Source organism: Bos indicus, chromosome 12, assembly GCF_029378745.1.
Source record: "Bos indicus isolate NIAB-ARS_2022 breed Sahiwal x Tharparkar chromosome 12, NIAB-ARS_B.indTharparkar_mat_pri_1.0, whole genome shotgun sequence".
In the NCBI taxonomy this organism is placed as follows: Eukaryota; Metazoa; Chordata; class Mammalia; order Artiodactyla; family Bovidae; genus Bos; species Bos indicus.
The window spans coordinates 21,522,259-21,533,228 of NC_091771.1; the positions used below are offsets into that span (position 1 = coordinate 21,522,259).

Here is a 10,970-nt window from a genome sequence, read left to right on the forward strand (position 1 = left end):
CTGCAGTGTGAATCTGGGAGACACAGAACCAATATTGTGTTCAGTTGGAACTCTGGATGGAACATAATTACCACACCTCACTTGACATTGGTCCAGGATACTGGTTTGTAATGCTCCCACTCTTGTGAAAATCCAAGACTTTTAATTGCCGTAAAGAACTCATATTCCATGACTCATCCAAGGATTGCACCACTTGGCTCTCCTGAGAATGTATCTGCCCTGCATGTTCTCCTTATGTTTTTGTAGTGCTTTGTAGACCCTTGACTGCATGATGAGTTTTTGTCTGTAATGATGAAGAGAGACTTTTATGCACAGGATGTTTTGGTGCCTAGTGTGGGCATGACCTGATAGATCTTGGGATTGGATGGGTGTTGATAGAGAAGGGACGTAGGATAATTATTTATAGGGGGTTATTCAATTATTCTATCTGGCAGTGATTACATATATGCTTGGGGAAGAAGGTTGCATTTGCCAATCAATAATGACTGCGTTGGATGTGTTCTGTATGTATTTTGAAGCTCTGAAGTTAGTGCATGCGTGCTCAATCACTCAGATATCTTGACTTTTTGCAAGCCCTCTGGTGTTCGGTGTATCCCTATTTAGGGTTGTTAGGTCTCCTTGCTGAATTGACCCTTTTATCATTATGTAAACATCTCTCTTCGTCCCTGGTAATACTCCTTGTTCTGCAGTCTAGGCTTCCCTGGTGGCTCAGAGGGTAAAAAGCGTCTGCCTCCAATGCGGAACACCCAGGTTTGATCCCTGGGTTGGGAAGAGCCCCTGGAGAAGGAAATGGCATCCCACTCCGGTACTCTTGCCTGGAAAATCCCATGGACGGAGAAGCCTGGTAGGCTACAGTCCATGGGGTTGCAAAGAGTTGGACACGACTGAGCAACTTCACTTTCTTTCTAATACTCCTTGTTCTGCAGTCTACTTTGTCTGATATTAATGTAGCCACTGAGTTTTCTTTTCATTAATGTTTATGAAGTATAACTTCTATCCTCCTACTTTGAACTTGTTTCTGTATTTATACTTCAAGTGTGTTTCTTTTAAACAGCATATAGTTGTGTCATTTTTTTTTTTTGGCCACGCTGGGCAGCATGCAGGTGTCTTAGTTCTCTGATCAGGGATTGAACTCGTGCCCCCTGCAGTGAAAACGTGGAATCTTAACCACTGGACCACCAGGAAGTCCCTGGGTTATGCTTTTTTATCCAACCCCACAGTCTTTGTCTTTTAGTTGGTCTTTAGATTATTTGTGTTTAACATTATCACCACGTGGGGTCTTTGTGATGATGCCGCCCCTCACCAGTGGTAGATGCTCCGTTTTAGTCTCGGCCCTGGGTCTCCTCTCTAAGGGTGAAGCTTTCTCTTCTTCTTCCATTCCTTGGCAGCACTAGGTCTCAGCTGGTGCTCTTAGAGTGACGGGGTTTCCCGGCCTGTCCCTAGTGGTTGAGGCTCTTGATGACAGATGGAGAGGAGGATCTGGATGAGGTCTGTCTGTGTCTTTCCCACAAGCTGCTCCTCCCCTCCTTGGCCTCCACCTCAGGGAGGTTCTCTCCCGTCTTGAACCTGCCCTCAGACCTCCTTGTGAACGTCTGATGAGCTCGGTGGCAAAGAGCCTGCCAGTGGGTATAAATCTCCCGTGGGTAGTGTGGCTCCCAGGGGTTCTGTATTAGCCTTCACCAGGCCTCTGATAGTTTGTTACATTTTTTTTTTTAATTTAATTAATTAATTTTCGGCCCTGCTGGGTCTTCGTTGCTGCGTGTGGACCTTCTCCAATGGCGGTAAGCTCTGCTTGGGCTTCTCACTGTAGTGGTTTCTCTTGTGGAGCACGGGTTCTCGGGCGTGTGGGCTTCAGTAGTTACAGCACGTGGGCTCAGTAGTCGTGGCTCACAGGCCTAGTGTGGGATCTTCCCAGACCAGGGATCAAACCCATGTACCCTGCATTGGCAGGTGGATTCTTCACCACTGAGCCAACTGGGAAGCCCCTTCATTACATTTTTAGATGACTTCTTTTCACCAGCTTGTGTGAGGCCTGGCGTCTGCCCCAGGAAATAATGTTTGCATCCTGACTTTCCTTGGAGGAGTCTGTCTTTCCTTGTCATTCAGGCCATTTGGTTGTCCTGTGACCTTTGCTGTCTGATGGGTTCTAGAATGGTTGCTATTTTATAAATTAAACAGGCTTCCTTGGTGACTCAGATGGTAAAGAATCCGCCTGCAATGCAGGAGAACTTGGGTTTGATCTCTGGGTCGGGAAGATCCTCTGGAGAAGGGAATGGCCACCCACTCCAGTGTTCTTGCCTGGAGAATCCCAGGGACAGAGGAGCCTGGTGGGCACATGGGGTCGCACAGAGTCAGACACAAGTGAGCTACTCACATTGTCACTTTCCTTTTCGTAAGGGTAGCAGCAGTATTCCAGCTTTGCCCATCTTTAGGAATGTTCCGCGTTACTGACTTTTCGTGGCCTGAGATTTGAGTTTTGCCGCTTCCTTTGGGTGTGCGGACATTCTGATTCTCCGAGTGAGTTAGTATTAAAAGCCTGAGTTTTGCCGCTTCCTTCGGGTGTGCTGACATTCTGATTCTCCGAGTGAGTTAGTATTAAAAGCCTGAGTTTTGCCGCTTCCTTCGGGTGTGCTGACATTCTGATTCTCCGAGTGAGTTAGTATTAAAAGCCTGACCGGTGTCCTTGCAGAAACTTGGGGGCTGTGGCAGCCGTGGAGTCAGTGTAGCGCCTCGTGCGGGGACGGTGTCAGAGAGCGTCGCCGCGTGTGCCTGACCTCCTCCCCCTCCCGACCTGGCTGCCCCGGAATGTCCTCGGAGACCTCCCCGTGTTCCCTGGAGGACTGTGCTGGTAGGTATCCATCCTCCCGCCCGAGCCTCTCCTGGAGGGGCTGCTGCACTCAGGCCTGCCTGGCAGTCGCCAGTCTGAGTTCAGGAGTGGACTTAACTGCATTGTTGCTGCTGCTGACTGTCCAGACTCTGTGCCCCTCAGTGTGTCTACACTGGGGCTGGCTTGCCAGCAAGATGACCGGGGACTTAACATTGTCAAAAATGGGAACATGACAAGGACATTGGTCTAAATGAAAGGTTCAGACATACAAAATCATTTTTAAAAATGCAAAAAATGGGAGGGATGATCATTTCTTCCCAAGATTTCTTGCTGTTTCTCCCTCCTTTAACTTCTCTCCATCAAAACTGTGGGGAAACATTAAAAAATTGTTTTTCTCCTCCTCATCTCCAAGAAGTCCCAGGGAACCATATAGATCAATTGTCCAAAATGGGGCAAGACGCCCTGCCTTATCCCCTGAAGGGCCCTATATTTATTCTTTACTCCCCTGCCCAGGAAGAGAAGGTGGGGCATTTCACGTTACCATCACCTGGAGACTAGCCCGTCCTTCATCCTCCTGAGCATCTCGAAGGCCCACACCAGCAGGTGCTCAGTGAGGACTTGATGTAGATGGTCTGTGGTGGGGTGCTCAGGTCACTCAGCTGGGTTTGCCGCAGCTTATGGAGCTGAATCCCATTCATTTCCCACAGGTTACAGTAAAAGGGAATCTTTGCTCTTTGCACACACTATCCCCCATCTGAGACACAGCCAGCTCTCCATTTAGTTGACCAGCCTTTGCTCTGGTCCTGACCCTTAGGTGAGGCCCCTCTCCAGTCCTGACTTCTTCCATTCTCCAATTCCAGGTTGAAAACCATCCCCCGGTTCCTGTCCCTTTGGGACCTGGAGGAGTTCGATGTTTTCTGTGTTTGATCTCAGAGCACCTTGTTGAGCAAACCACCAGCATCTGGCAGTACCTTGACCGGTGTCCCCACCTGTGACCTTCCAAAATCCTGCTGTCTGGTCTTTGCAGCCCATGCTGTAGGCCTTGTTCCCTTTATTCCAGCATCCTAAGGCCATTCTCTCTTCTGTGATTTTCCTATTACAGCTTCAGACACAGGCTCTCCTCCCAGGCCCCAGCTTTCCCCTCCTCTTTCATCAGCTCTGGGCCCCACCCCAAATCTGTTTCTCCAGTTGTGTTTCATACTGTCTTCTAAGGCTTTCTTCTGCATCTATCCTTTGCTTTATAAGTCCCCTTACTCTCCATAGCTCCTTCCTTGTGTGTAACTTCTTGCTTTTCATTCTGGGAGGGCATGCTGTGTTAAGCTATTCCATCTAGAGTTCCATGATACTCAAATGAAGTAAAAATCAACTGCCCCTGACTTCTACTGCACCTTTAGCAATGACAGCAATATCAACCATTTACTACATGTCTCACTCAAAACTCATAAAAATTCTACAAGACAAGGATTCTTATGCTGGGCTCAGATTTTGAGAGCTTGGTGCTGCCAGGCATTTTTTTAAAGTGCCTTGCATGTATAAAGTCGGTCCATCGTTATCTCCATATACAGGTATGAACTTTGTAGCAGAGAGAGGATAAGCCACCTGCCCAAGACCATAGAGCTAGAAAGCAAGGGACTAGATCTGGCCTCACCCTAAGCTCCCTAACTTGAATACTTTGCGTCTATATATTACAGGTCAGTCTAGCTTTCTAAAAGCATCCTGGAATTAGCAGTCCGTTTTTGCGGCTGTGGTATTATTTCATGTTTTGGCATCTTAATCTCTTTAATCCTGGGTGGGAACTAGAAATTTGTGCATTATAAATTAGCAAAAAGGGTAAGTGTTACAGACACCCCTGCTTCTACTGTCAGTGGTCCTCAGATAAATGCTCATGTGGATAAAAATGATCATTTCTCCCAAGTGTTTCTGTTTGCGGTTTAGGCTGTTTTCCACTCCTTCAAAGTGTAAAGACCTGTTTGCAGGCTGCTTAGCATCAGGAAGCTCTCCTTCACTTCAGGGAAAGACGAGATGAGGCAGAGATGGGTGAGGTCAGCACCTCTGGGGCTTTTCTCCAGCTGTGGTTTTAAAGGATTCCAACCAGAGTCCAAGGTGACAGCTAAGAGGTCTGTCATGTACGTTTGCCACTGACGGGGCAGCCGATCATGTCTGCAGACGAAGACCTGATCATCCAGGAAACACGTCTTTCATCATGCAATTGTTTTCACTTGTTTGAAAGTCTAGAGTTCTGTTTGGTTTTGAAAGGATGTTTTTATGCCAAGGTCTAAGTGAGGTTCTACATTAATTTGGCCCTTCTTGTTCGCCGCAGCAGTGGGTGGATCCAGTTGCCATGTACCCACATTCCATCAGATGGGATGTTGAACATTTTGTTACTACCTTTAAAATAATGAATCAATTACCGAATATAACATTGATTGAGTACCAGCTCTGTGCCAGTTATTGACTGGAGTTGGAAATATATAGGTAAGCCATGTCTCTCTGTCTGGAAGGGGCGTATGATATAGTAACTTAGCAGACACGGGTGTGCTAAGCAGGTGTAGCGTCCAGTACAATAGAAGATATCCACAACTTGCTATGGATACTTGGCGACAATCCAGGCTAGGAACACCTCTGTTCATGGAAGAAGTGATACGGGAGCTGAAGTTTGAAAGCTGAATAAGTGTCACCTGGTGAACTAGGTGAGAAGGGGAGTTTTAGCAAAGGGAGCAATGATGAAAGCTCAGCAAATGATGGGCACCTTAAGAAACCCAGAGAACTGACAACAGTTTGATGTGGCTGGAGGACAGTGTCAGGAAGGAGGGATAAAAATGAGGCTGGACAGGGGGATTCCCTGGCAGTCCAGTGGTTAGGACTCAGTGCTTTCACTGCCAAGGGCCTGGGTTCAATCCCTGGTCAGGGAACTAAGATGTTGTAAGCCGCATAGTGTTGCAAAACACACACACACACACACACACACACACACACACACACACACACACACACACACTGAGGCTGGACAAGCCAGATCCTGAGGGCCCTTGAATTGCAAAACACACACACACACACACACACACACACACACACACACACACTGAGGCTGGACAAGCCAGATCCTGAGGGCCCTTGAAAGATTGGACCTGTGCTGTAGAGGGCTCTTTCTGCTGCAGTGTGGAGTAGAAATCAGAAGGGGCAGGAATGGCTGCAAGGAGGCCTGTTAAAAGAGTTTGTCAGTGACCCAAGGCAGTGGGATGCAGAGGAGAGGATTTACCAAGTCTGGATGTGGCAAGCGTGGAGAGGGGAGCATCCCGATGAAACTTAGGATTCTGTTGCTGCCAACTGCATGGATGGGTCCCAGCTCTGGGATGGTGAGGGAGACTGGACCTGGGTACCGCTGACTGATGACTGCCTGGAAGTGGGGAGATGACAAGAGTTGAGGAGAGGTAGCGGGGTGTCTGGGTGGATGGACATGGGCATCAGAAGAGTAGAACTTGTACACGGAGGTGAAAGAGTTGGTTGAGATGGCAGCCAGGGATGAGGAGGCTGAGGGACACGCCCTGCCACTGGCTCTGCTAACAAAGCTCCCACCCAAGAGTGGGTGGAGGAGGCTGTGCCCTGCGGGAGGGCCCATCCTCAGGTCAGGCAAGGAGACAAACAGTGTTTTGTGGAAAGTTTCTGGATGGTGAGGTCTTTGGCTATAGGTGTCTCATAGGGTGCAGTGGAAAGGGGAGGGGAGCACTGGGGATGGGTCCAGGAGATGACTCACGGAGCTGGGGGTAAGACTGGGGAAGAGAGACACCGGACAAAACCAGCACAGCGTTGTGGTGAAGCAATTACCCTCCAATTAAAAATAAATTTTAAAAATCATCTGGTAGGCTAATCCTTACCTGTTCCCCCTTTTGGAGGGCAGAATAAAATGTGGTGATTGGAGCTCGAATGATTCATGATTAATGGCTCTGCATGATCACGACTTGCAAGACCCTGATTGCTCCTGATACATACATTAACTCAGTCCAGTTCAGTTCAGTCGCTCAGTCGTATCCGACTCTTTGCGACCCCATGAATCACAGCACGCCACATTAATTAGTTTAAAAAAAAAGAGGGAACAGGTGACTGGAAGGGCTTAAATGATGGACAGTGGCCTAAGAGTTGAAAGAGAGGTCCTGCCGGGTGGAACTGGGTGGTCTCAGGTTCCTGGGTACTTTAGCGGCAGTACAGGCTGAGGTCCCAAGTGGCGTCTGAGTCTTGGTGAAACATTCTGATGACCGTGGGACACACCAGACTGAGAGACCAGGGAAGAAGGAGGAAAATCAGCACCACATGGAAGGGAGGGAGGAGATAAGAGAGCTAAGAAAGCAGAAGTGGGAAAACAGAGGCTCCAGTACCTAGGAAAGGCAGTTCCCAGACACGGGAGAGAAAAATTGAGTTGTAATATATTGCCAAAAGACCTATTTTCACCTACTAATTTCTCTTGAGATGTGCACATGTAGCTGCAACCTGCCTAAATTACTTTGCACTTCAAGTGTTACTGAAAATTTTCCAACATTCATCTCAAAGGTACATTTAACTGTCGATATCCCATGTTCACCTCTCTCTAGTGCTCAGTTGCGGAGAAGGCGATGGCACCCCACTCCAGTACTCTTGCCTGGAAAATCCCATGGACGGAGGAGCCTGGTAGGCTGCAGTCCATGGGGTCGCAAAGAGTCAGACAGGACTGAGCGACTTCACTTTCACTTTTTACTTTCATGCATTGGAGAAGGAAATGGCAACCCACTCCAGTGGTCTTGCCTGGAGAATCCCAGGGATGGGGGAGCCTAGTGGGCTGCCATCTATGGGGTTGCACAGAGTCAGACACAACTGAAGCAACTTAACAGCCGCAGCCGAAGCCCAGTGCTCAGTTGTGTCCAACTCTCTGCAACCCTTTGGACTATAGCCCACCAGGCTCCTCTGTCCAAGGAGTTTTTCAGGCAAGAATACTGGAGTGGGTTGCCGTTTCCTCCTCCAGGGGATCTTCCCCACTTAGGGATTGAACCCACATCTCCTAAGTCTCTTGCATTGCACACAGATTCTTTACCACTGAGCCATCGGGGAAGCCCTTATTTACCTTACCTTAAGTGAAAAACCTTGATTTTTTTACCTTGAAACGCTCCTCCTGAGGCTTCTATGTAGAAATTTGGGTTCAAGTGTCAGCAGACACTGAATGTGCCCAGGAGTCACCCTGATGTGGCCCATCTGGTCACCGCACTTCTTTCTACCAGTCTCTCTTTTTCCGTTTGACTTAAGTTGTCTGTAGAAATATGCATGACCAGAAGTCCTAGTCCTTGTTTATTTCACTTTAACTGCTAGATAATTAGAGCAAGCCACCCAGAGACCTTAGACCCATGCAGAGAGAACCATACCAGAGGATGCATTTGTTCTTTTTTTTTTTTTTTTGGTAGCTTTCCAACCATCCAGCCCATCTCCTCTCCAGCCCCAGGCTCCCGTGAAGTCCAACAACGTCGTGACGGTCACTGGCATATCCCTGTGCCTGTTCATCATCGTGGCCACTGTGCTCATCACGCTCTGGCGGAAGCTGGGCCGCGCCCCCAAGTGCAGCACGCCCGCCCGCCACAACTCACTGCACGGGCCGGGCTGCCGGAAGAACTCCGACGAGGAGAACATCTGTGAGCTGAGCGAGCCGCGCGGCAGCTTCTCGGATGCGGGTGATGGGCCGGCGGGGAGCCCCGGGGACCCAGGCATCCCGCTGACCTACCGGCGGAGCGTGCCAGCGCCCCCCGATGACGAGGCCTCGGGGAGCGAGAGCTTCCAGGCCAACGCCCAGAAGATCATCCCACCCCTGTTCAGCTACCGCCTGGCCCAGCAGCAGCTGAAGGAGATGAAGAAGAAAGGCCTGACGGAGACCACCAAGGTGTACCACGTGTCCCAGAGCCCCCTGACGGACACGGCCATCGATGCCGCCGCCGCCGCCGCCGCAGCAGCAGCAGCAGCATCCCCCGGGGGGTCCGAGAGCCCCGAGGAAGCTGCGGCTGGCAAGTTTCGGATCAAATCCCCGTTCCTGGAGCACCCCCCCACCGTGGGTGCTGGAGACAGGCCCCCCTCCCGGCTGGACCATCCATTCTCGGCGGCCAGCTGCGCCGTCAGCCCCAGCCAGACCCTCCTCCGCAAGTCGCAGGTGAGGAGCCACTCCCGGGGGTCCCACTTCCGCAGGACGGCGAGCTTCCATGAGGCCAGGCAGGCCCGGCCGTTCCGGGAGAGGAGCCTGTCCACACTGACCCCTCGGCCGACCCCCGCCCATGGCCCCAGGGCCCGGACCTGGGACCAGGCCGGAGAACGAGGCCGGCCTCCGAGTCGAGGCACTGCCCTGTTCCCGGAGAAACGGGACCATGGCCCAGGGGCAGCGGGGGCCAGTGGTCCCTTAAGCCCTCTCCCCAAACCCCACTCCCTGGGACCGCCCCCAAGAAAACCGGACCTGGGGGATCGCCAGGCCGGATTCGTGGGGGCAGGTGAGAGACCGGAGCCTCCCCGGGCTCGGAGGGGGCCGTCCCCCAGTCACAGGAGTGTCTCAAGGAAGCAGCCTTCCCCACCGGCGCCCAAAGATGGTTACCAGAGGGTCAGCCCTCTGAGTCCTTCTCAGGGCAGAAAAGACAAGTGTCAGAGCTTCCCCGCCCACCCGGAGTTCGCCTTCTACGACAATACGTCCTTCGGCCTCACCGAGGCAGAGCAACGGATGCTGGATCTCCCGGGATACTTTGGGTCAAATGAAGAGGATGAAACCACAAGTACGCTGAGTGTGGAGAAGCTGGTTATCTAGCCTGACATCACCCCGGAGACTTCCCACAGCGGGGTCCTGGGCCCAGATCCAGGGATCGGCTGCTTACAGTGTTCTGTGGACTCTTCAGTACAGCAGGGCAGGATGTGGGCGAGGTGGTAACTCACAAGTGTGCACGTGTGTTTCAGTTCATAAGAAGTTATTTATCTCAAACGTTTCCCCTTCCTTAGCCTGTTTCTGTCAGCTTATCACTACTAACTATGATAATAAAATTTAAACAAGAGCAAAACAGGGCTTGGTCTCTCATATGAGTATCAAAAATGACAAGATATAGCATGTGAGTGTGAAATGGTATGAACACTTCATTGGCAGCTTCCAACTGGAAACACATCTGAGTGTTTCAATGTAAGAAGTGCTGGAACAAAGTAAGCTCACTAACACAACTGTGAATTGTAATTTATTAAGTTATAGATAATTCAGAATTTGATTCCTGCACAGGCGGAATTAAATAGGTTTCATATGTGGCTGATTGTCAATGATGGCTATTTCTAGGCTACCTAGAAATAATGATACCATAGATATTCCAGAATAGTTTTCAGGCGAGAATTGGGTGATGTCTGAGCCTCCCTGGTGGCTCAGACGGTAAAGAATCTGCCTGCAATTCAGGAGACCCGGGTTCAATCCCTGCATTGGGAAGATCCCCTGGAGAAGGAAATGACTACCCACTCCAGTATTCTTGCCTGGAGAATCCCATGGACAGCGGAGCCTGGCAGGCTACAGTCCATAGGGTTGCAGAGTTTGACACAACCAAGCAACTTAACACACATGTTGTCACTCAGTCACGTCTGACTCTTTGTCACCCCATAGACTGTAGCCGCCAGGCTCCTCTGTCCATAGGAATTAGCAGGCAAAAAGGCTGGAGTGGGTTGCCTTCTCCTACTCCAGGGGATCTTCCCAACCCAGGGATCGAACCCATGTCTCTTGTGTCTCTTGCACTGGCAGACAGGTTCTTTACCACTAATGCCACCTGGAAAGATACTCAGTTTTTATAGGGGTGGGTCATTTCATAAGCTAAGAAGTGGAAGGAGTTTTCCAGCTATTTTGGGAAAGAGGCGGGGATTTCCAGAAATTGGGCCACCACCCACATTTTGATCTTTATGATCAGCCTTGGAACTGTCATGCCTGTGAGTGTGTCATTAGCATGCTGATGTGTTACAGTGAGCATACACTGAGGCTCAAAGTCTAGTGGAACTGGACTCATCTGCCATCTTGGACCTATTTGGTTCTAATCAGTTTGTGTCCAGTCCTCGGAGTATGTCATTCTTTTAAATGTTGTGCTTTGCCCCCTTCCCTCCTGTTTGAGAAGAACCTAGAGGTTGGGCTCCG

The 10,970-nt window shown here is 50.2% G+C and overlaps 1 protein-coding gene and 1 non-coding gene across 3 annotated transcripts in view; both read left to right on the top strand.

Annotated features, from left to right (window-relative positions):
- Window positions 1-9,875, top strand: part of THSD1 (thrombospondin type 1 domain containing 1) — a 28,397-nt gene extending 18,522 nt beyond the window's left edge. Inside the window, exons 4-5 of one of the 2 annotated variants that reach the window (XM_019971355.2) lie at window positions 2,690-2,848; window positions 8,254-9,875. In XM_019971355.2, the coding sequence (XP_019826914.2) occupies window positions 2,690-2,848; window positions 8,254-9,626 (1,532 nt within the window). In that variant the 3' untranslated portion in view covers window positions 9,627-9,875. The remainder of the gene's footprint in view (window positions 1-2,689; window positions 2,849-8,253) is intronic. The other variant, XM_019971356.2, reaches the window with a different exon arrangement.
- Window positions 6,680-6,811, top strand: LOC139186311 (U8 small nucleolar RNA). The gene has a single exon (XR_011569905.1). It is a non-coding gene; the product is annotated as a U8 small nucleolar RNA (small nucleolar RNA).
- Window positions 9,876-10,970: the final 1,095 nt, after the last annotated feature.